Source organism: Triturus cristatus, chromosome 5_2 (genome assembly GCF_964204655.1).
Source record: "Triturus cristatus chromosome 5_2, aTriCri1.1, whole genome shotgun sequence".
Taxonomy (NCBI): domain Eukaryota; kingdom Metazoa; phylum Chordata; class Amphibia; order Caudata; family Salamandridae; genus Triturus; species Triturus cristatus.
Window position 1 is genome coordinate 903588376 of NC_140588.1, and position 25853 is coordinate 903614228.

General features: G+C 47.2%; 1 protein-coding gene across 1 annotated transcript in view; it reads left to right on the plus strand.

Annotated features, from left to right (window-relative positions):
* The window catches only part of UBE2A (ubiquitin conjugating enzyme E2 A), a 253198-nt gene that overhangs the window by 130458 nt on the left and 96887 nt on the right, over positions 1-25853 (plus strand). The window contains exon 4 of the mRNA XM_085608056.1: positions 4475-4564. Within this exon, the coding sequence (XP_085464182.1) occupies positions 4475-4564 (90 nt within the window). The remainder of the gene's footprint in view (positions 1-4474; positions 4565-25853) is intronic.

Below are 25853 nucleotides of genomic sequence, written 5' to 3' on the forward strand. Positions count from 1 at the left end.
ACCAAGGGAGTTCCTCAGGGCTCATGTTTAAGCCCAACATTATTTAACATCTACGTCGCCCTCTTGGCGGGATTACTGAGGAGTCTAGGATTCACTCCAGTTTCCTATGCTGACGACACTCTGCTCCTTCTCGCCTTTTATAAAAACAACCCCCAACACTCAGACCACCTTTTCGGAGGGCATGAAAGCAGTTGCAAAATGGATGGGTGACCACTTTCTCCAGCTTAACGCTGGAAAATCGGAGATTAAGCTGTTCGGGGAAGCAATGAGGAATTGGGCCCAGCTCCTACCCCAAAAAAGTGGTCAAAAACTCGGGTGTCCGTATAGACCAGAAACTAACATTGGGAGAACATGTTTCTTCCATTGCAGGGTCATGCTTTCCCACCCTTAGTCTATTACAGAGAATTTTCCCATTTCTACTCTTGTCAACTCTGAAAGTTCTGATTCGAGGCATTCGTACTAAGCCGCCTGGACTACTGCAACGCCTTGCTGATTTCAGCCAATGAAGCTTCCATAAATAAATTGCAGGTAGTCCAGAACACAGCGGCCTGCCTAGTTGCCAACGCCCCTCCTAGAACTGCCTCCATACCCCTGTTACAACAGCTGCACTGGCTTCCGGTGCGAAAACGGATTAAATTAAAGATCTGCTGTATGGTTCACAAATCTCTACATGACATGGGTCCTAGCTACCTCTCAGATAAACTCTGTAGGTACTTGCCCTCCAGGTCTCTTCGGTCAGGATCAAAATCACTTCTTTGCACTACGAGATTTAACAGAGCTTTTTTGGGCAGAAAATCCTTCTCCCATCATTCGGGCGCTTTACAAGCTAATAAATATCAAATATATCAAATAACCTGTGCTTTGGGGAAATGATTTCTGGCAATGCCAGATTTAAGCTGGTTCATTTCACAACCTCCATCTTGCATAACATGGCGCGGCTTCAGGGAGCAACTGGATCCCCCATGACACCTAAGCATGGTCTGTTGGGTATTTTGAGCAAACCTAAAAGGGGAACGATGCAATTTAAATTTCTTCACCTTACACTTCTCCTGGCAAAGAGGCTAGTGGCCATGGACTGGCTGGGGACTATGGGACTGGAGGTGAAACTCTGGATGTGAGACTCCCAATGAGTGGGCGCTGGCAGAAGAGACGCACATTAAATTATCTTGCAGATACAAAATGGTAGCTGAAGACCTGGGAGTTAGGGAAGAAATTCTGCGCACATTTAAGGAGGCTGAAGAAGAGGGAGAGTATGACGATGACTGGTGGTGAATGAACTAGGAGTCATCCAAACAAAGGTGTGGGGGATCAGGTATATTCATGGTCAGTGGCAAGGATCTGCCTCCACAAGAATGGAAATAAGTGGGATGAATGGCTTACACATCTATACAAAGAGGACCTGGGAGCTGTGGATAATGGGTAAGAATAGTATAACTGCAGAGGATTGCTGTGTTGCATTGGGGTATTGTAACTTATGCAGTTCTTTCTTCTTTTGTTATTACAAAAGGATGTAACACTACACTGTTCGCTCAATGGTGAAATGCATAAATTCAGGTTTTTTTTTGTAAAGTATATTACCACTGCAATTACTCTAAGCATGCACTTTTTGCATTTTTCTTTTTTTGTCTTGGGAAATCTCAACTATAACTGCAAGGTTCTAGACAATATAGATAGATATTAATAACCTGACCAATTCGCTTGCCATCTTGGCACAGTCTTAACTAGTCTCTTCTCCCACACACAGCTCTGGGCATACTTTTGTGCCGGTCTTTGCCAAAACTAACTTTCTAGTAAATTCCACTTTGTGTGTTCATCATACTGGACCTGCCACTTCATTCCCCTTAAAGTGAAGACCCCCGTCCCTGAACAAAAGTAATTGAGAACTTGAGTGCTGCTGATAGACACTTGCAACCATTGCCAACTCTTGACCTAAATGTTGCTGCAGTGAACTAAAACCTTTGACTTTCCTCTTCCGTCCACACTATTGCCCCAGTTCACACATCTCCAAGTAAGTGCTACCCTCCTACTGTTCCTTGGTATTTTGATAACTTACACACATCCAAATGAGTCTGCAAACAGCATAAACAAGCCTGGAGGAGATCCTACTGCACACAGGTCCAGGTCCAAAGGTAATATAGAAAAGCAATGAAAAACTAGAAACATAGATTAGTATAGCTGATCTTGAATTCTACTCCTCTAAAATAAACAATTCTCATAACCCTTCCAGGTAAACTCTTCTCTTTTGTACATAGCCTCATCAATCTTGAAAGCATTAAATTCTACCATTGTCCCTCCAATAACTCTGCGACAATCATACCAATTTCTTTAAAAACAAAATCACAACTGCTTACATAAACTTTACTAGTTGTGACAAAGTTGCTTCCCTATTAGACAATTCGACTCAAATGCCAAATTACCATTCTCTTACTGCCTTTTCCCCCTCTCTTAGAAGAACAGGTTATCACTACCCTTAGTAATTCAAAATCTGTATCACCCGCTGACCCCTGCTCTCTCAGAAGATTTCCCTGTGCTTCCAGTACCGTAGCCTCAATCTTGATGACCTTTGTAAAATGTCCCTACCCTCCACCACGGTTCTCTTGCTTTAGTAAAGTGATCCCTGCTCCTATAAAAGAAAAACTTTAAATTCCACTGTGCTCTTGAATTTTAGGTCTATATCCCTCTGTACCCATTTCCTTCAAGGTTCTCCCAATCAGTGGCCTGCTTTTGTGGAAAGTTGACAGCTTTTAGATACCTCGCAGTCCAGGGTTTAGACAAGACTCGGATACAGAATGCACTCAGTGTTGAATTCTGGACCAGGGAAGCTCGGCTGCTCTAATCTTCCTCCAGGATCAGCTGCCTTGTACATGGTGTCTCACGCAGTGTTGATTTCCAGACCATCAGATCTTGGATTTAAATAAACTGTTCTAAAATGGATCTTGTCCTTTCTCAGTCACCGCAGCTAATCAGTGTGTTGTCCTCCGTTCCAATCACAAGACTATTCATACGGTGTTGGGTTACCCAGGGGTCCTCCCGGAGCCTCACGCTGCTATACATCTGTGTGTTCTTTTGGCTAGATTTGAATTGATCCTTTGGGTTCAGCGTTTTATCTTATGCAAAGGATACACAAACTAATATCTGTTGCTAAAAATCATAAATGTATGACCAAAATAACCAAGTGGATGCACCAGAATTTTCTTAAACTTAATGGGGACAACACAGAGGTCTTAATTTTAGTAAAACCTTCTTCCGAAGCCCCAAGTTGCTGGCCGTCCATAAAAAGGCCTCTCCTTGACACAGTGAGGCAAGCTAGAAATCTGGGCATTCTTTGTTCTATCTTTTGCAGCTACCTGCTTCTGCATTCGCCTTACTCTAAGTCCCTTTTCTGACTTTCTCATCAGAAAACTCTTATCCAAGCTCCGAATCTCTTGGTAAGACTAGGCTAATGCATTCCACCATATTCTACCCCAGTATCTATTCCACTGCCTTCAGTCCATCAAAAATACTGCTGCTAGAATCTTACTGAAAAATCCTTCATGTGAGTCCAATCATACACACCTTTGTTCCCCACACTGGTTGCCCCTACAGAAATTTTATTTTGTTTAAGGCCCTCTGAGCCATTTATCGTGCTCTTAACAATTAAAGTACATCTTATTTAAGGTGAAGGTTCTTGCGGTATCTTCCTGCCCATTCCTTGTGCTCTGCCTCTCTGGTCCTAGTCCCATTAGTCTTAAAAGCCAAGGATGCAGATCATTCTCCCATCTTGCTGTCAAACTGTGGAACAAGCTGCCTCTGATACCTAACCACTCGTTGTACCAATAGAAGCATTCCCTCATGATCAAATGTCTGTTCTGTTGAATGACCAGATAAAGGATCCATCAAATTAATCCCCTTATCACTGATTATTATTTATTATATTTCTGATAGGAACTGAAATAGATGGCATTGTCTTTTATATTGTGAGATGCTGCAGTCTATTAAAACAATACAAATTATGTGGAAATATGTGTCCCTACCCACGCGCTTTTCAACCAAAAGATCAAAACCTGGCAATTCCAGCTATAACTATCCTCATTCCAAGATGCTTTATGGTATTTGCGAGCTCCATAAAATTACTTTCATTGAATCACTGATTTAGTTTAATCGTCTGTTTTTTTTGTTCTGAGACCATAAAGGAACGGCGATTGGATAGGAAATTACCAGCCTAGTCTTCATAACATTTTCTTTTCTTTCAGGTTTCTTTAGGCTTCATGTAGGTTTGGTCAACATCTCTCATAGCATTGAAATAGAACAGAAAATCATTTTAAATGGGAAAGGATCCGAACTTGCTAGAACATTCCAAATGACCTGTAGCTAGTTTTTAAGATTTTAGTTGAGATGTACAAATGCAATTTGTAATCACCCAGAGTTGTTACTGAATGAAACCAATGCATACATTATTAATACGTGTAAAAAATGCTCTTATCTCTCATTCTAGGGACTTTCAAACTCACGATAGAATTTACAGAAGAATATCCAAATAAGCCACCAACAGTTAGATTTGTCTCTAAAATGTTTCATCCCAATGGTAAGTAAGCATATTCTCTCCTTTTAATGTTTTGCAATTGGTTGTTCAACACTTATATGAACTGTATTGACTAGTAGCAAACGGTGTTAAATACAGCTGTAAAAATGAATAAACCATTAGTATGTTCTCTGTTTTTCCAGTGTTTTCTTTGTTTAATTGTACCAGTCTAGTAAATGGGCAACAAAGGTGATTTTTTTTGTAATTTTTTTCTTCTTTTTTTTCCCCCCCAATATACTTACACTTATGCCACCTTTTACGTACTCGCGGGGGCAGGGGGTTACGCTCACTTTGGTTACCATATTACCAAAAAGCTTTGACCTTAACTTGGTCAGCCTAGAAGCACTTCATAAGAAGAAAGGCATCTACTGATATTTTCTTAAGGAATGTTACATTCATTGTAATCCTATGGCCTCATGCAACTTTTTTGCAGATTTGCATATTTGCATGCTTTGTACTGCTGATGCACTGGCCTAGGTCAGGCACATTACAGTTTACCTTTTGTGAAGTTTAGCTATTTTTGATACTGGATTGAACTGTTACAGCTTTCTCTGAAGCCCTCCATGCACCTATACTGAGACTTCTGCGGTGCTAAATGTTGAGACCAAAATGTGGTCTAAAATTGTGGCGCTTTGCCGTGACCAGACATGGAAGAATTCCGGAAGTAGCATCTTTGATGTTGTATTTGGGGAAAAAGAACCTGTGTTGTGTTTTAATTACTTCAAAGGTGGTTGGGGGTGAAATATTGCACATAAATGTCAGGCGTGCCAAGCTTTTTTGATGCAAAAGGAGTCTGACTAGAGAATGTGGCTTGGCTCGTTACGCCATGTGGGCACAAAAAAGACTACTGATTTTCCTCACAAACCTTCAAGGAGCTATTTGTTCTGGGATTAAGAGGAATAGAGTCCATCTCCTGCAGATGGCTTTCAGAGGCCTTCAGCTCCCTATGCTGAGGTACATCCAAATAAAACCTCAGTTCTCTATCCAGAGCCCACAATAATCATCCTGCTGGGGAAACAAGCCTTGAGGATAATGAATAGTTGTCTGCCATCTGTGATTTAGTCTACCCTGAAGAGAAGCAAGGATTGGTCTAGAAATCAAGCTAGTCTTGAAGTCAGAGGGGATCTCCTAGAAAGGCCGAACACAATTTGAGGGTCGACCTCTAAAGGCGTTATAAGCTCAGGACATGAATAAGCCAAATTTCTGAATAATTTTTAAAACTGCCAATTATGCACACTGTAACAAAGGTCTGCTGTGCAATAGAATACAAGATTAGAATTACAGATGCAAGCATGTTTTTGGTTGGACCATTTTTGTCTGGAAAAAGCCTATGGCAAATATACATATTTTTGTTCCAATAGGTTTTAGGAACTTTTTCATATGCCACCCACTCCATTGAAATGTGAGAACACACTGTGCACCCAACCAGAAACCTGTTAAAAAGATCTACAAGCAGTGTGGTCAAGACCATGGGTAGTGGATTTGAACACCCTTTTCATAACTGTCTGTGTGTTCCCTATGTGCCTCAACGCTCATCTAGGAATGCTACAATTACGTGGAGTACAAGGTAATGGCCACTGTGCCATGACCAACTTGGAAGTACCATCATAACCTGAAAGGTTTTGCCGCCTGTTTTGCTCATGCATGTCCCACTGGTCACGAGAGTCTGCACCTTGTTGGTTTAAAAACACCTCCAAGCCTTGCAAGTTTGTGTAATAAAAGAAAGGTATTGTTGCTGAATCTGCTACATCTAACGCACATTCCAGTATTAGAAGTGGTTGTTGTAGGAAGCAGGCTCTCTATATAGTGCACCAAAACGAGGTACACTGTGCAGAGAGTCCAGGCAACCGTTATTGGTTTACAGAGGAAAAAATGATAACACTAAATGCTTTCTTTTGTGGTAGTGTGGGCCAGCAGTTTAGGCTTATCAGAGGATAGTGTAAGCATTTGCTGTACTCACATAGGCAATAAATGAGACGCACACTTAAAGAATAAATTTGAGACCAATTTAGAAAAATTTCGTATTTTTATGTAAATTTTTGTACGAAGAACTTTGTAAGCAAGTGCGTGCTTTTTAAAATATCGACTTTTGCAGGTAAGTAAAATGTTCACTTAAGTACGTCTCTTTATGCGTAATGCTTTCCTTTGGGAGAAAGACATGTACGGTATACAGGTATTTGCAGTAGGTATCCTGGGGCTCCCCTTCCAGACTTAAGAGGGTGGGGGGGGGAGGGGGTTTAATGTCGAATGTACCACCTGCAGTGCAGTGGTGGTGAATTGGGGACAAGTCCAGGAGCTACCAATAGGAGAGAGGGGCTTGGTTTACAAGGGTCCTCGTAGCAAGGCAGCACAGTCGGTTCTCGAGAACCTGGGTCGGGCCCTCAAGTGCAGAGGGGTTAAGTCAGCTGGTCTGGTGCATTGCAGGTCCTTGTGGTTGTCGGTCTTGCCATTTGAGGGTTTAAAAATCAGGACAGCAGGGCCACTCTGCAAGTGGGTCTCTGTGGTGCTGACGTCCTTTGACAGCTGCTCGGTGGAGTCTGGATAGGACTCAAACAAGCTTTAGTTGCTACAAGGGGTCCAGTACCCCTGGTATTGGTGCTGTTCATCTCAGGTTGATCCTGACGTATTCTCGCATGTTGGGGAGTCAGATCTGACCTTCTGACGCACTGACCTCTTCCTGGACGGCTGCGGCTTTGGTATGACTGGGGAGCGGCAGTATGTTAAACCGGACTCTGCTGTTTTTGTTTCTGTGGACTGCAGGGAAAGTAGCTCTTCTACTCCAAGGAAAATTGCTGGCAATTTGCAACGGGCTGGCAGTCTGCTGGGGTTCTTGGTAGAGGTTCAGCTTCAGGATGAGTTGGTTTCTTCACGATTGTCAAGACTGGTGCAGGCAGGCAGGGTCTGCCGCCCAAAAGTCCACAGCAAGTCTTCAGTTCTCGTGACATTTTTCTCCTCTTCTTCCGAGTCCGTCAAATCTGGCTTCCTAGTACATGGGGTGCCACCTAAATACAAAATTTAGAGGCGTTTATGGAAGTGACAGGTGGTAGCCAATGGGCTGCTCACCTTTAGGGTAACTACACCCCCTTATGACCACTTCCTGCAGGGAGTGGGCATAACCCTTACCCAATGTGCCTAATTCTATGTGGACTACACCCAAATTATTTACTCTATTTTAGGTAATATGTCACTGGTGGCAAACTAGTTCAAGTCTTGCATGACAGAAATTTGCAGCTGGATGAAGGCAAACCGGAAGAAACTTATCACCGAGAAGACTGAGATTTTGGTCTTTGGAGCACAAAACTCAGTATGGTCTGAGCGTAGGTGGCCAGAGACATGCAGCCCCTTACCTAACCCAATAGCTTCTACAAAAAATCTAGGAATGATTTTTGATAACTCAGATTTTTGATTCTCCATTCAATTGGACCTCAAGCTCTTGCTTCTTCATTATCAAGATTTTGAAGATCTTCCCCTTTATTCTGGCTGATCTCAGAACTGCAGTTGTCATAGCGCTTATTACATCATTCCTGGACTACATTTAGATATCAACAAGTCCTCAATCAATAAATTATAGATCTAAAATGCAGTAGTTCGGTTGATACTTTGTGTCCCCAAACATCTCTGTTAAAGATGACATACGTTCCCTTCATTGGCTACCTGTCTGGAAACATGTGACTTTTAAAGCTCTTTCCATGGTCCATATGGCGCTCCATCTTCAGGGAAGTATGCCCCTGAGAACTGCTTTTAATTGGTACTCCCCTAAGACAGTTGAGGTCCTCATCGATGAGGAAGATGAATATTCCCAGTTTTCGTATGGCCAGATAGGGTGGCTGCGCTTTTTCGGTGCTAGAGGCTAAACTTTGTAACTAACTGCCTACCCATTGCGAGTTTGGATTCTTATGCAGCTTTTCGAAATTAACTAAAAACGTGGTGCCTTTCAAAACCGTAATAGCATATAGGGTTATTTTTCTTTGTATTTCTTCGCAGCACCTCTTCCAGTGCTAACGCTTAGACACCTTTTGGCGTAACGTACTTTATAAATTTAAATTCAGTTACAGCAAAATCCAAGATGTCATTACGCTTCCCGCCTGTCCTGGTGTCAAATGGGACTGGGGTAGGCAGTGCCATTTCCCCTGTCTGAGGGAAGCCTGGGCTGCATGTCAAAGGCGACAGAGGCCTTTGAAGCCTCCCGCCTTGATATGCTGATTATTAGCCATCCTGCTTGGAGGATGTGACAACACCTCAGGGAGAACTAGGCATTGTTTCTGGACTCAGAGTGTGGGCTCTCACCTGCAGGGGGTCAAAAACCTGTCTGGTGGGATTCTGGTCTCTATCATTCAGCCAGTACATAAAGGTAGGTAGGTTTTCAGAGAGACCTCTAAGGTACCCTCTGGGTGCATGTATTAATTAATCCATCTCTGTAATCAGTTCGGGTTTATTAATATGAGATGTTTGATAATAAACATCTTTGGTTTCAGTGGAGCCATCATGTAGATATGAACTCATCATCACCAGTGTCCAGTACATATACTCAAGATGCCTTTCCTGATCACTTACAACGTCCAAGAATGGACTTCACAGCTGCATATCTGATCATGCAGATATGTCCTCACATGTAATATAATGCACGCTGCCACAGGGCTATGAGGCCTGCTGTAAGGGTGTCGTACTACATGCAGTGTCTGCAGGCATGACACACAGGAGGTGTGCCATGTTGTGTCTTCACTTTTGTCTGTACCATGTAACGCAGCCTGCAAGGGACCTCTTTTAGTGTCCGTACCATAGGTTCCAGGGATACCATTTACTAGGGTCTTTTAGGGGTGCTAAAGGAATTGCCAACTGGGGGAACAATTGTACAGTTTTGGGGAAAGAGATCTGGCACTGGGGACCTGGATAGCAGGAACCAAGTGCACTATTATCAAAATTGCATCTTTACCAGGCAAAAAGTGGGGTTGACCGTGTCAAAAAGGGGCACTTTCCTACAGTTGTCCCCTTATGTAGTATTTGAGTCCTTATCCGATAAGGTTGAAGCAGCTTTTCCTTTCCTGCTATTGGACATTGTTGTACCTACTGAGTAATGCCTGGTAGTTGGCAGTACACCGTTTCTTGCTCGTCCCCGTCACCACGGTTCTAAGGCATGGAGAAAGTGAGGAGTTGGGGTGATATAGCTTGCTCAAGGGTTGGCTTTTGACTTCTTGCGTTTTTGTCGAAGTATTATGAATTGCACATCAGTTGTAGCTACGCTAGTATGTGGCCTAGTGCTAGGTTAATGTGAATAGTCCTCAATCTAATATTGGTTGAGTTTGAACTGTTCTCAGCTTTTGCCGCTATGGTTGCCTTTACAGATTAGATTCACGAATAGCATCCTATAATTTTTAGGGTCTTCAGTTCTTTGAGATTTAAAAGCAAAAAAGATTTGACAGTCTAAGCACATTTTATAACTTGCTGAAAATACATTTCATATTTGAAGCATTTTTCGTAAACATGACTACCTCTTTATGTAAGGTTATAAAATGGAAAGACTTATGCTGCATTTATTTCAGAATTGTTAAAAGAAGAAAAAGGCAGATCTTGCACACTGCAATCCAAGATCTACCCTACAGTAAAATATAAGATCAGAATAATCACGCTATTATGCTTATGGTTTAGGATGTCACCAGAACCCCTTGACAGCAGAATGGGACCATATGACATGGTTATCCGTTATGTATCTTCTGCATAACGGTATGAATGTAACTTTGTAATCTAAAGCCTCTCTTGGCAAGCCCAGTGCCCAACAGCCAGCAACCACTCTGCTCCATCTATGCACAGCCTTCAACTGTGTGCACTGGGGGTTAGGTGGAGGGATTGCAGCAAGGCCCAGTCTGCAGTGGGTGAATCAGCAATCTGAAAGACACGTTAGTGATAGATTCCTTACCTTAGAATATCCCCAGGTGTCAGACTAGATCTGGAAAGTTTTCGTCAGCAGTACCCCTGCACGTTGGAAGGTGGCGTTGTGCGGGTCCGCGTCCGTCGCTGGCGACGTAAGTGCTGAGATGACATCACGGAGACTACTTAGGCGTTACCCAGGACGCTGACGTCCGTTCTTTTTCAGCGCCAGCAAGCGCAGATCCGGTTAGAGCACGTACCCTAGTCACTTTTTGACTATACGTTTGAGACTTTTTTTCTTCTCCTTTTGAGTCTTTGACTCCCGGTGCCACGTACGGATGCCTGGGTTTAAGCCCTGCGGGGTCTGTTGCCGCACGGTGTCGGTGGCCGACCCCCATGGCGTCTGTCTCTACTGTCTGGAACGCGACCATGATTCCTGGTCATGTTCCGACTGTCTGGCCATGGCTCCGAAGACCTTACGGGAGCGGTCCCGTAAGCTGCTAGAGGCCCGGCAATCGTCTCCACGCCGTTTGCGGTCCAGGGGTCAGTCGAGGGACCGATTTGCGAAGCCATCATCATCGCTCCTCGGGGTCGAAGTCTTCACACTCTGAGTCGGGTAAGAGACGACATAAGAAGTCGAAGTGTTTCAGCTCTCCAACGTCCCCCCCGTCGGTCTCCGGAAGCAGTTGACGTCCTTGAGGTCCAAGATGGGACGCAGGCCTCCTTTGTCCTTCTTGGGGAGCAGAAAGTAGTGGGAATAACAACCTCATCCTACTTCTGGCCCAGGAACGCGCTCGATGGCCCCCGTGACTTCCTGCTGGAGAAGCGCAAAATGGTCCCCCGACATGCAGCGCTACTGAAGTGGCATGGCTGGAGGGGCAGTCTCGAAGAGAGAGAGAGTACGATTTGCAGCACCCACGTGTCCGAGGTAACGGAATGCCAGTGGGGGAGGTGATGGCGAATCCTGCCACCCACCGGCGTTGGGTGAGCCCCAAAGCTCGGACTAGGAAGGCTTCGAGGCGGATGCTGCGGGAGTGGAGGTGGACTGACCCGCACGCTGGCCCCCTGTCCCGCTTTCAGTTTGCCGTGCTCCCCTTCGGCCTTACCAGTGCCCCTTGGGTGTTCACGAAAGTGTTGGCGGTGGTCGCAGCTCATCTGCGCAGATCAGGGGTTCCAGTCTTCCCCTATCTGGACGACTGGTTGTTTAAGGTGGGCTCGCCCCAGGCAGTCGTCTCCCACCACCAGACTATGGCCGACCTCCTGCTTTTGCTGGGGTTCTCCATCAACGTGCCGAAGTCTAACCAGAGTCACTCTCAGGAGCTCCCCTTCATCGGGTTTATCCTCCCGAGCAGCAAGTCCGGGATTATTCAGGCTAGGATTCCGATCTTTCAGCCTCTATCCCGGGTGTCAGTCAGGATGGCTCCTGGGCCTGATGGCCTCCTGCATCCTGCTAGTGCAACATGCCAGATGGCGCATGCGGGCTCTGCGGTGGGACCTGAAGTTCCAGTGGGCACAACATCAGGGCAACCTGTCAGATCACGTCCAGATCTCGGAGGGCACTGCACGACTATTGCAGTGGTGGCTCACGAATCGCGATTGGGTCAAAGGCAGATACCTCTCCCTTCCCCAACCAGAGCACACAGTGGTGATGGATGCATCCCTCCGGGGATGGGGCAGCCTCATGGGAGAGGCGGAGATCAGAGGCCTCTGGTCTCCGGTGGAGTCCCGGCTCCATATCAATCTTTTGGAGCTTCGGGCGATCTGACTTGCACTGAGAGCACTCCTTCCCTCTGTCCGGGGAAGTGTAGTGCAGGTGTTCACGGACAACACTACCGCCATGTGGTACTGCAACAAAAAGGGCGGGGTGGGGTCGTGGGCCCTCTATCAGGAGGCGCTGCGCTTCTGGACATGGCTGTAACATCAGGGCATTTCCCTGGTGGTTCAACACCTGGCAGATTCTCTGAACGCCAGGGCGGACGAACTCAGCCGCCGGTGCATGGTGGATCACGAATGGCGTCTGAACTCGGACGTGACGCAAGGTCTCTTTCTGCAGTGGGGAGAGCCTTGGTTAGATCTATTCACCACCAAAGAGAACGCACAATGTCATCAGTTCTGCGCGTTGGAATCTCCAAGGCGGCACTCGCTCGGCGACGCTTTTCGTCGCGAGTGGAGTTGTGATCTGTTGTACACCTTTCCGCCTATACTACTTCTGCCCAGAGTGCTGAAGAAGATCTAGCGCGATCGGGCCCAAGTCATTCTTGTGGCTCCGGATTGGGCACGAAGATATTGGTATCCCGAGCTACTCAGCATGGCGATCGATTCCCCCGATCCGGCTGCCTCTTCGGGAGGATCTTCTGTCGCAGCAGCAGGGGACGGTCCTCCACCCAAACCTGTCCAGCCTCCACCTCCATGCGTGGAGATTGAGCGGCGACAGTTGACAGCTTTCGACCTTCCTTCTGAAGTCTGTGATATTATTCTGGCAGCCAGGCGTCCCTCCACTAAGACGGAAGGTGGAACAAATGTGTGGCATGGTGCACGGCAAAGGCTGTGGATCCCCTTTCGGCCCCTCTTTCCAAGGTTCTTCTGTTCCTTCTCTCGTTGGCCCAGCAGGGCTCTGCTTTGGGCACTATCAAGGGTTATCTCTCGGCCATTTCAACCTTTCTACGGCTTCCAGATCAGCCTTCTCTTTTTAAGTCCCCAGTTGTTAATCGCTTCCTGAAAGGCATTACACACACGTTTCCTCCCGTGCCTTTCATCATGCCTCAATGGGACTTAAATCTTGTCTTGACCTATCTGATGTGCGCTCCCTTTGAGCCACTTCATAACTGTCCCTTACGTCTTCTCACTCTCAAGACTGCTTTCCTGGTAGCTATCACCTCTGCCAGACGAGTAAGTGAGTGAGCGAGCTCCAGGCTCTTTCTTCTAAACCTCCTTTTCTCTCTGTTCATCCAGACAAAGTGGTTTTAAGGACTCGTCCTTCTTTCTTGCCAAAGGTTGTCGCGCCCTTCCACATTGGGCAGACCATCACTTTGCCCACTTTCTTTCCACATCCTTCAAAAGAGGGAGAGGCTCCACTGTCTGGACCCAAAACATGCGCTCCCGTTCTATCTCAAGCGCACACAACAGTTCCAGGTGGATGACCAACTTTTTGTTGGCTACATGGGCGCCAAGAAAGGTCAGGCCGTGCACAAGTGGTCCATCTCTCGGTGGGTCATTCTGTGCATCAAAGCCTGTTATTCGTTGGCTAAAAAAGAGCCTCCTGTGGGGCTGCATGCCCATTCTACCAGGGCAACGGCAGCCACTACTGCCTTGGGACACGGCGTTCCCTTGCAGGACATCTGTCAGGCAGCTACGTGGGCCTCGCTGCACACTTTTACCAAGCACTACTGCCTGGACAGCCAAGTCCAGAGAGACTGCTTCTTTGGCGTTCTGTTCTCCATGACTTTCTGGTGTGATCTTGGTTCGCAGACCCTGCACTGGGTTTGGTATTGCTGGGGTATCTATTCTAAAGTAAGGAATCTATCACTAACGTGTCTCTTTCAGATGCACAAGTTACTTACTTGTGTAACCATATATCTGTAAGAGACATTAGTTAGTGATAGATTTCTTACCGCCCCACCCATCCTCCCCGTTCTGCGAACTGATTTCTAGGGTTAAGGTCATCCCTTTCAGGGCCCAGGTTTCATGGCACCAGTGGTCAGTTTCTTTCATGGCTCTGCGTTCCTGGCGCGGAAAGTTGTGTAAAGAACTGACGTCTGTGCGCATGGATGGCGCCTAAGTAGTCTTCGTGACGTCATCTCGGCGCTTACGACGCCAGCGACGGACGTGGAGCCTCACGACGCCACCTTCCGACGTGCAGGGGTACTGCTGACAAACTTTCCGGATCCAGTCTGACGCCTGGGGATATTCTAATGTAAGGAATCTATCACTAACTAATGTCTCTTACAGATCTATCGTTACACAAGTAAGTGACTTGTGCTTTACTGCATGTGACCACGGCCCATTTGCTGTGGAGGTGGGTGCAGACCCTAGCCTGTGGTCATGCTTGGAGGCTGGTCAAAGGCAAAAGTCTGCTTCCTACTCCTGCCCGATGGGCATGCACAGCAGAGATTTTGGGCTGATCGAAAGGTGTGAACTGCAGTAATGGATGTACCGGTGGGTAGATGCAAAACGTGGCCATGGGCCAAATCATGTTCCAAGCATGGGTGGAGGAGTCAAGAGCTTCTGCGACGTCCACTTCCGGCATGCAGTCTGAGATGTGTTCCTCAGAGTTTGAATGTGGATCCAGTTGTTCTTAGGATATCTGCATGTGATGTTATCCACTGAAATACAATGGATAAAGTGGAAAGAGTAGCATGTGAAAGTAACAGAAAAAAAGTGGAATATCAAAACAGCGATGCAAAGTTAGCATAAACTCAAAGCAGGCCTAGGTCTATTTCAGTTTTGTAGCATATTCATATCTTTTTGTAAAAGGGACCAAAACTAGGCTTTAGCCAATCAGAACACCCTACCCTCTAGAACACTCCGGTGAGAACAACAGACCTTCAAATTTTCTACCGCACGTTGTGTGAAGGAGTCTCCACCTAACTCTGCTCAGTTTTTTCTTTTCTACTGTCTCGCAAGGTTTTACAAACATTACTTTGGAATTCTTCTTATTTGACTTTCTTAATCTACATTCCTTATGTCTGGGTATTTTTAGAGCTTGTGCCACCTGCTCTAAGAAAAATATTCATGTTTATGACTCTCACAAGGACTGTATCTACTACTGTACCCTGACCACAAGGCCAAGGATTGTCTCCAAACCGCTGAGGAATCATGAGGTGCGTCTTCTCAATTGGCTCTCAAATCTGAAGACAAGAAAAGAGCCTATACCTAGTGATGAGACCTCTTCTTCCTCGTCTTCTAGAAGGTCTCACAAGAGCGGAAGATCTCAACCTCATTCATCCGGTGAGTACCCTCTTAAAGCCTCAAAAAGACCCATGGGTCTTGCCGGCATAGTCCTACAAAATCTCCTCACTAAGGTGAAAAGGAGAGGAAAGGACCATCTTAGAGGGGACAGCAAGGTTACAAAGGCAAGTTCTGTGCCGCCTTCAACACCTCCCGAGGTCAGGAAAGCCTTCTTCTGAGGAGAAACCGTAGACTAAGGCTTTAGCGTCTACGAAGTCATTGTCGACCACGTCGGTGAAGAGACCATCTTCAACGCGGAGCCATGCTTCCCAGGTATCTATAGTCCAGGAGCAGTCATCGTCTATATCTCCACCAACGACCACATCGATGCAGGATCGTCGCGAAGACTTCACAAGCACCGCTGGTTATCGTACACCCGACACCCTTGTCGACGATTACAACGGCTACGGCGGCATAGACAACAACAGTGTCTAGTTTACCTTCGACCCTGTCAAAAGCGACAGTAGCTCCACCGTCAACGGCTAGAGAGAGAATTCCTGCGGTGTAAAAATCCATTTTTACACCGTAAACTCCAGAAGTCTCATCACCTAGTAAGGTGACTCCTTTGATTCCGTCACATGTCCTGGAGGTAGAGGACACGGATGAAGACGATTGCCCCTTTGGTTACGCCCGCAGTCCATTGGAGTTGCATGTAAAATATGAGGAAGAGACTTTCGAGGAGGGCATGAGGAGGAGTACTATTACATGCCTCCTCAGGACTGCCATCAACAGTATCCGGAGAAGATGGTTTGGATGCCATGCTCGTTGCTTTCCGATCTGCTGTTCATGCATTAGGGCTATGGGAAAAGATTTCCATTGCCTTCTGCTGTTCCGGAAAGTTCCTTCCTCCTCACAATTAGGGACGACGTTACACATGGAGACTACTCCTCCAACACCGCCTCCTGACCAACACCCTGTCTCCTCTGATGAAGACCAGGAGGAGAGGGAGCTTCTAGATCCACACGGGGAATAGGACGACTATAATATTCCCACTCCATCCTCACCAGTTCCTATAGATTCTCCCCCTGAGGATATCGGTGGTTTTCATAATCTTCTAGAAAGAGCAGCCAAAAGATTTGATTTGCCAATTCCAATTTCCCAAACGGAGTGTTTTCTGTATGACTTTAAAGAAACCTTTAGGAAGTCAGTGCGAGCCATTCCCATTATTGGTTACAAATGGTAGGAGGGCCTTTAGGTTATTAAAACCCCAGCCGTAGTGATTCCTGTTCTTACTAGATTGGAAAAGAAATATAAAGCCCCAGAGGATAGTCCTACCTGCCGGGCCACCCAAAGCCAGACTCTGTAATCTCCCAGGCAGCTCAAAAGAAGTCCAAAAACCCTGCTGCTCCGGTCACCTCCAGAAAAAGAAGGCAGACACCTTGAAAAACACAGGCATACGATTCTCTTTGATGTCAGGACTGATGGTCAGGGCAGCTAATGCTTTAGCAATCTTATGTTGCTACGATTGCCAGTTGCGTTGCGACGTAGCCCCTTACATCAACCAACTTCCTGAGGGGATTAAATCAGACGCCAAGAAGATCCTCCATGAGGGCGAGAGTGCTTCCTCGGAGGTTATAGACTGCACAATGGATATTACTCTGACCGCTTTTAGGTCTCTGGCAGGAGCGCCAGACTTACGCTGCCAAGTTTGGCTCGGAGTGACCTCTTTTTGGCCGGGGGTCCAGAATAAGATATTGGATCTACTCTTTGATGGAGAGGCCCGTTAGGAGAAACAAATTGATGAGGCTCTCCAGGATATAAAGGACAGTGAAACAGCAAAGTTGTTGGGGACGCTCCAGTACAGTAAGGTACTTTTTCGAGGGGTTCGAGGAAGAGGTCTGCCCTCATATAGAGATGGATACCAACAATACAGATACCCCTCTTACATCTCCTCTACACAACCCTATCGACCGCAAAACACTCACAATCTCAATCTACGACTTATTCCAGATCGGCACCCAGAGGAAGAGCAGGGCGACAGAGGAAGGATTCCTCACATCGTCAATGACATCTTTCAGGCTCCAGCACTTTTTCCTTTCCATGCTCAGGTGGGAAAAGGCTCTTCCGAGATCCGGAAGGTACATACGGCGTGAATTTCTCTGAGAGGTAAGATGTGCCTAAATTAAGCAGTGACTTGTGGATAATGCAGCAGATTTTAAATCTTACCCGTTGGCAGATAGGGAGCCAATGCAGTTGCATAAGAGGACGAGAAGGAGTCCTAGGTGGAGCATTGAGGACCAATCGCGCTGCCGTGTTATGGACTACCTGCAGTCTGCTGAGCGGGGCATCATTGGCGGAGATCAGCAGGCCGTTGCAGTAGTCCAGACGGCTTAATACAAGTGTCTGAACTAAAGTTTTCCGGGTTGAGTCAGGGAGCAAAGAGAAGACTCGACGGAGCAGGCCTATTGTGTGGAAACAGGAACCTGCAGTCTGAGCAGCATGCTCCTTCAAAGTGAAGGCTTGATCCAAACGGAAACCCAAGCTTTTAATCGTCAGCTTGGGGGCAGGATGAGGGCCCAGATCAATCGGCCATCATTCTGGCATCCATAAGGAAGAGGCTTCTCTGAAGAACTGGAGGAAATTACTCTTCATCCAGCGGGAGATAGCTCTCATGCCATTTAGAGAAGGCCAACTGCACAGAAGTAAATTTGTTGCATGGAAAGAGCAACTGAGTGTCGTCGGCATAGGATATGGGGGTAAACCCATGTGTCCTCAGAAGATTGGCCAAGGGAGCGATATAGATGCTAAACAGTGTAGGGCTCAAACATGAGCCCTGAGGAACTCCCTTGGACAGTTCTGTTGGAGCCGAATGATACGGGCCTAAGTTGACAATCTGGGAGCGAGCGGATAGAAAGCTAGTCATCCACTGTAAGGCCGATTTTCTTAGTCCGATCTCCTTTAGTCTTCTGAGCAATATAGGATGTGATACTGTGTCGAACGCGGCAGATAGGTCCAACAGCACCAAAATCATAGAATGGCCCTTATCTAGGGTCATCCTGATGTTATCCGTAACCACTAGTAGTGCTGATTCGGTGCTGTATTTGGGCCTAAAGCCGGACTGGAAGGGGTCTAAGCAGCCCGTAAGTTCGACATGATTAGAGAAATGAGTGTTGACATGTTTCTCCATTAATTTGCTTATAGGTCTTTTTTTTTCTTGAAGTTATGTGGTTCAAGAGCCTCCAGAAATGCCAGGACCAAACCACTAGAGAGCTCCAGTTTCTGAGCGAGGTACATCGGGGTCTTGAGGTGGATGGATTTGTGTGTCATGCATGCAATTTTCAGCTGTATCCGTGCTTCATAAGGAGCCATTTCAGAACTAGAAGGTCCGGAGTGATGTGGTTGAATTTTTTTGTGCCCGTTACGAGCCTGGCCGCAGCATTGAAGGTCACCCTAAGGGGAGCCGTTTTCACTCTGGGCAGGTCACACAGCGTGGCACTGACATAGTCCAGATTTGCGATCACCAATGCTTGCACTGCAACCTTTAGGCCATGAGCAGGGAGATGGGGTTTGAGCTTCCTAAGGATGCTGAGTGGAAGTTCACTCCTTTGGTGAGGGATCTGATGTGTTTTTGCATGTTCAGGCTCTTGTCTAGTACGATACCAAGCGAGGATGCAGAGTCCACAAGGTGAGGTCTGCAGTTAAGAGCCGTACGCTGATTCAACCATTGTTCAATGACAGGTGATTGCTTATGCGGTGAGATAAGGAGGAATTCAGTTTTTAGAGCATTTAGTTTCAGGTCCGCCATCTTTGTGTTTCCAGTAGGACTGAGTTGAGGGACTGAATGTCCTCAGGGGAGGCGATCTTCAGGTATAATTGAGGATCGTCTGCATACATGTGATAGTGAATGCTGGATGATTTCAGCATTTCTGTTAGAGGCTCCATGAACATGTTAAACAGCGTGGGAGAGAGTGCCGAACCTTGGGGAACTCCCAGCGAAACCGGTGCAGGATGGGACAGGTTTGGTTCACCTTGAAGCGTTGGGGTCTATTCAGGAGGAAATGAAGAAAACCAATTACGCACAGGCCCAGACAACCCCATCCCGTGTTCCAGGAGGTCAATTAGAGTATAATATTTAACAGTGTCAAATGCTGACAAAAGGTCAAGAATGATCAGTAGGCCCAACTCATTGTGGTCCAGCATTCTTAACGCTTCATCGACAATGTGCGTTAGGGCCGACTCAGTGCTATGGCCCGAGCCGAAACCAGATTGACATTGGTTCAGGAGGTGAAAATGGTAGATTTGGTTGCAGAGTTGGGCAAGCACACATTTCTCCAGGACCTATGCTAAGGTGGGGTTGTTTGATATTGGGCGGAAGTTATGAAGGTCCGAGGGATCCGCAGTAGGTTTCTTTAAAATCGGAGTGACTTGACCCATTTTTAGACAATCTGAAATAGCACCTTACCGCAGTGATGCATTGACTATCCACAATGATAGTAGGGAGGATCTAACTTCCGGGAAAAGGTCTGATGGCAATGGGTCATTGTAGAGGTTGGAAGGTTTCAGAGTCGACAGCGTTTTGCCTATAGCGCATTCATCCAAGGTTTGGAAGAGACTCCAGGAGGCATTGTTTTTGGGGAGGTGTGGCTGCGCCGGGACCATGAAATCCCTTCCAGGTGGGCATAGGGGGTTTAGTGGACTGATCGACAGGTGGTTACAGGCCGATCGTAGTTCAGTTTCAATCTAACTGGTCTTATCTGTGAAGAAATTTGCGAATTCTTCGCAGTTGGGCAAAGTCCCTTGACCCAGTGATGCGGAGTTCGGATGACTATTGGCTTGGGACTTAATGAGTTCGAACAGTTTTTTTGGACTTTTTTTGCTTGGTCTAACTGAGTTCTGAAAAAGGTGACCTTCGGGCATCTAATGCGTTTATTATAGGTGCTTCTCAGGGATCTTAGGTGATGAGATGCTCAAGGGATGGATTGAACTGCCACAGCCTTTCAGCAAGTCTTAGTCTTAATTCAGAAAGAAGAAACCTATCGGTAAACCATGGTTTGGAGAGTTTAGAGGAGATTATTTTGAGCTGTAGTGGAGCGACCGAATCTAGTACATTCAGCATTGCGCAATTAAAATGGGCCGTAAAGTCGTGGACATCAGACATGTTCGGTGGTGGGAGCAGGATGTTATCACAGAGAGCAGTCGGATCATGCGGGTTGTTGTTCCGTAGGCATCTTTTCAACTGTTTTGGGTTCTTGGGCTGGGCTTTACTTGTTCTTACCAAATCCAGGATACGGAAGGTGATGCAATAGTGATCTGCCCAATCACACGGGAGGATAGAATCCAGGAGGATGTAGTTGGGCTTACCAATGACGAGATCTAAGGTAGCGCCTTTGATATGCGTGGGGCTGTCACAGATTTGGATTAGGTTGAGGTAAAAAAGGAAGGAGTTAAGGCTGTTGACCACCACATCGTTTACATCATTCCAATGGAGGTTGAAATCTCCCAGGAAGATTTGGGAGCCGTAGAAGTCTACGTTGGCTGACATAATGTCCAGGATCTGTTCTGTGAAGGGAAGGTTGTCGCAAGGGGGTGGTAAAACGTGTGCAGTTTGCAGTGGTGATTGTTGCCCCCAGTCACTTCAATGCAAAGGTATTCACAGGACAGCAGAAGGTCAGTCTGTAGTACCTTCACTGTAAGATTGCTCCGATGTAAACATGCAATGCCTTAAGGATCTGTCAAACCTAATATCATAGATGGGAGGTATTAAGAGGTCCAGGAAGGGGGTAGCTGAGTCATTAAGCCAGGTTTCCGTCAGCATTACAAGGTCAAGATCCTGCGCCAGGGTGAGGTCGGCAATGTCCACAGCGTGTTTAACTGCAGATCTACAATTTAGAAGCTCGCATTTGAGACTAATGGCGTCTGTTGGAGGGGGAAGCGTGGTGGTGACTCGTGTGAGGTTGTTCTCATTTAAGGTTCTGGTGTTAGACCTAGGTTCCCTGAAGGGATCCGTGAGGATGGATTCAATTTGTTGCGAGTTTGCTATGGAGGGTGGGTGAGCTGGAACATAAGCATGTAGGAGAGAATGAATATCTGTATCGGACAGGGAGGCTCCATCTGGAGGGGCGCGCAGGGTCATTAGGGAGCGGAGCGGGGGCCCACCTATGAGGTATGTGGGAGACATGAGACGGTGACCTCCGTGCGTCAAGGGGGGGGGTGGGAACGCCCACGATCAGGGAGCGAGCAGAAATGGTGAGTTCGAGGCATATGAGCTGCAGATCACACACTGAGGATAAGATCGCCATCTGGTGTTGGGCTCGGATGATTGCAGGTTGTTGTTGTCTTCGGAAGAAGCCTTTGGTCACGAGGATGGTGACTCCTCCCCTGGACAACAGTGCGCATGGGCATCCACTCCATCGTCAGATTGTTTTTTTCCGCCATTGGGTTCGGATGAACTTTTTTCCGCTCCAGCAGAAAACTTCTAGCAATCAATTTAACTCCTTAATCTTCATTCCATCGACGTCGACATCAACTCGGACCGGTTCCGCAAGCGGCTGATGGACAGGACACCCTTCAAGAAATGCCCCCAGTGTGGAGCGAAGTTCCCCCACAGTGACCACCACGAGGTTTGTAACCTCTGCCTGTCGCCGGAACACAACGAGTCCACCTGTCCAGCTTGTTCCGCTTTCCGTTCGAAGAAGACCCTCCGGGACCGAAGAGCTCGACGCCATATTATGGCCAAACCAGCTCCAGAACCGGAGGACATCTTTGCTCAAGATGTTCCCGAAGACGACACCGAAGACCTCGATCGTGTCCGAGGCCGACGATTCCGATGACCTCATCACTCCAGGGCAGCGTGTGAGTACCACCCCCCCTGCCCCTGCCCCATCCAAAAAACCATTGGTCAAGACTCCGCCAGCTGGGCCCAGTCGCGACCGGAAATCCTCTTCAGAAGCCCCGCCCTCGGGCCCGGCTCCGAAGACATCTAAGCCTGTAGGTGGCTCGGGCTCGAGCAAACCTCACCTGATTGTGCCTTTAACACCCAAAAAACCACTGTCGGCACCGAAACAGGCTCCAAGACCGAAATCTCCTTCGGCACAGAAACGTTCCTTGGCACCGAAGTCTCCACCGGCACCGAAACGTTCTTCGACATCGATGCCTAAAAGTCCCTCGGCATCGAAGCATACATCGGCACCGAAGCATACATCGGCACCGAGAACTCAGTCGGCTCCGAAAAATCCATCGGACCCAACACATCCTTCGGCACCGAAAACATTATCGGCACCGAAAACATTATCGGCACCGAAAACATTATCGGCACCGAAAACTACGCCCGCACTGAAAAAAGCTCAGACAGACCCGAAGCGGACATCGCAGCCCCCACCTTCGGAGCCAGATGAACTTTTTCGACCAGATCCTACTCAAAAGCGGATCTACATCAATCCTGACACTGGACATGTGACTGCCATCCCATATAAAAAGCGGAAGCTGGACATTACACCTCCCCCAGCTCCCATACGGAAAAAGGACTGTGCCACTTCACCACTTCGTCCTTCCTCTCCTGTATTACCTTCTAACCCGTCCCCCCCTCCTCCTCCTGATTCTCCTTTACCTTTACCTTTACCATCTCCCTGTCATTCACCCCCTCCACAGGATGATGATGATGACTTAGGGGGAGGGGCGGACCCTGATCTCTTTAATTATCCTGTTGAACCAACCGACCCGTTTACTTTGCCAGACACAGCACCGGTAGATGACTGGTCTTATCCAATACCTGACATGCCTGACCCCACTACCTACCCCTCCAAGCCCTCCCCTCCTGATGACCACCTAGGGTTTGGCCAACTGATAAACAGGGCAGCAACATTCCATGGTGTCACTATGCACACAGACCCCCTTGAGGAGGATTTTCTCCTCGATACCTTTGAACAGTCACAAAAAACTGTTCATATACTTCCCATGATTAAAGGGGTTATAAAGCATGCCACTGACGTCTTTAAAGACCCTGTTCGAGCGAGGGTTCTCAACCCCCGCATCGAAAAAAAGTACCGGCCAGCCCCGCAGGACCCTGCATACATTAAAGCCCAGCTCCCTTTAGACTCCTTGGTCGTATCAAATGCCAGGAAGCGCGTTAACTCACAGACTACTGGAGAAACGCCCCCCCCAGACAAGGAGTCTAAGCTTTTAGAGGCCTCAGGAAAACGAGTCGCCGCACAGGCGGCGAACCACTGGCGTATTGCCAATACCCAAGCCCTGTTAGCCCGGTATGACAGGGCACATTATGACCAACTTGAGGACCTCATCCAACATCTGCCTGAACCCTTTAAGTCCCAGGCCACTGACCTCATTCAAGAAGGCAAATTAATATCTAATGCCTCCATTAAATGCGCCTTAGATGCGGCAGACACTGCTTCTAGGGCGGTCAATACTAGCGTCTTACTCAGACGTCATGCCTGGCTCCGTATTTCCGGTTTTAAACCGGAGGTTCAAACCGCAATACTAGCTCAACCTTTTAACCAGGAGCAGCTATTCGGCCCTGCAGTGGATACTGCATTAGAAAAAATGAAAAAGGATAATGAAACTGCCAAGTCTATGGGAGCACTGCAGTCTCCTCAAAACCGGGGTTCATTTCGTCGCTCCTTTTATAGAGGAGGCTCCAAAAACACATCAACTGAGACCACGTCCACCTTTAAAAATTCTGGACAAACATCCCCTAACAGAGGTTATTTCCGGGGAGGTTATAGGGGAAACAATAACAAAGGTCGAGGGCGGGGCAACAACAACAACACCCGCACCTCACCAGCCACCAAACAGTGACTTGCCACCACTCCCCCCAGACCATTCCACTCCTGTCGGGGGGCGACTCCAACAATTCCTACCTGTCTGGACTTCCATCACCACAGACAGGTGGGTAAGACAAATTATCCAGTCTGGCTACTGCCTCGAACTCATACAATCCCCCCCAAACATACCACCCAAACAACGTCCAATGTCCTTACATCATCTCTCTCTCCTCAAACAAGAAGTTCAATCCCTGTTACAAAAACCTGCGATAGAACCAGTTCCCCTTCAACATCAGGGAAAAGGGGTATATTCTCTATACTTCCTCATTCCCAAAAAGGACAAAACACTAAGGCCCATACTGGATCTCAGACTACTAAACCAGTATATACATTCGGATCATTTTCATATGACCACTCTCCAACAAGTCCTCCCACTGTTACAACAGGGAGACTTCCTTGCCACATTGGACCTCAAGGACGCATACTTTCACATCCCTATGCATCCCGCTCACAGAAAATATCTACGATTTGTGGTAGATGGGCAACGCTATCAATTAACAGTTCTCCCATTCGGAGTAACAACGGCACCCAGAGTGTTCACCAAGTGCCTAGCAGTCGTGGCAGCGCATCTCAGAAGACAACAGATCCATGTCTTCCCCTATCTGGACGATTGGCTCATAAAAGCCAACACATACCAAAAATGCGTACTCCACACTCATCGCACAATTCAAACTCTCCACGATTTGGGATTCACTATCAACTACCCCAAATCCCACCTACAACCCTCCCACTTACATCAGTATCTAGGAGCAACCATAGATACCTCCAAAGCCATTGCTTATCCCAGCAACGCCAGGATAGCCAGTATACAAAATCTCATCTCTCAATTTCAAACTCATCCATCTCTTCCAGCAAGAGTATTCATGCAGCTCCTAGGCATGATGGCGTCATGCATCTCCATAGTCCCACACGCACGACTTCAAATGCGTCCCTTACAGGAATGTTTAGCACAACAGTGGAACCAAGCTCACGGACAACTTACCGATCTGGTGTTGGTGGACAGTCGCTTACTTCGCTCACTGAAATGGTGGAACACCATCAACCTGTCCAAAGGGCGACCATTCTTGGAGCCTCTTCCACAAGTTGTGCTAACTACAGACGCATCTCTCACAGGGTGGGGAGCCCACCTCCTTCACCATACCACTCAGGGCAGATGGACCAGTCAACAAAAACTGCTCCACATCAACCACCTGGAACTCTTAGCAGTGTTCTTAGCACTAAAATCCTTTCAAGTTCACCTCAAGAACAAAACTGTCCTCATACGCACAGACAACATGACGACAATGTATTATATACAGAAACAGGGAGGGACACACTCTCTCCAACTGTCCCAACTGGCACAGCAAATCTGGAGATGGGCAATTCCCCAAAACATCTACCTGTTAGCAGAACATCTCCCAGGGATCCACAATCAAGTGGCCGACCTCCTAAGTCGCCACACACAACAAATCCACGAATGGGAACTACACCCCAAGGTTCTACTCCCCTTCTTCCAAAAGTGGGGACAACCGGACATAGACCTGTTCGCCACTCCCGAAAACACAAAATGCCCAACCTTCGCCGCCAGGTTTCCACACCCACAGTCCAAGGGCAATGCCCTATGGATGAACTGGTCAGGCAGATTTGCGTACGCCTTTCCGCCTCTCCCACTAGTTCCATTTGTGGTACGCAAACTGAAACAACAGTCACTAACACTAATACTA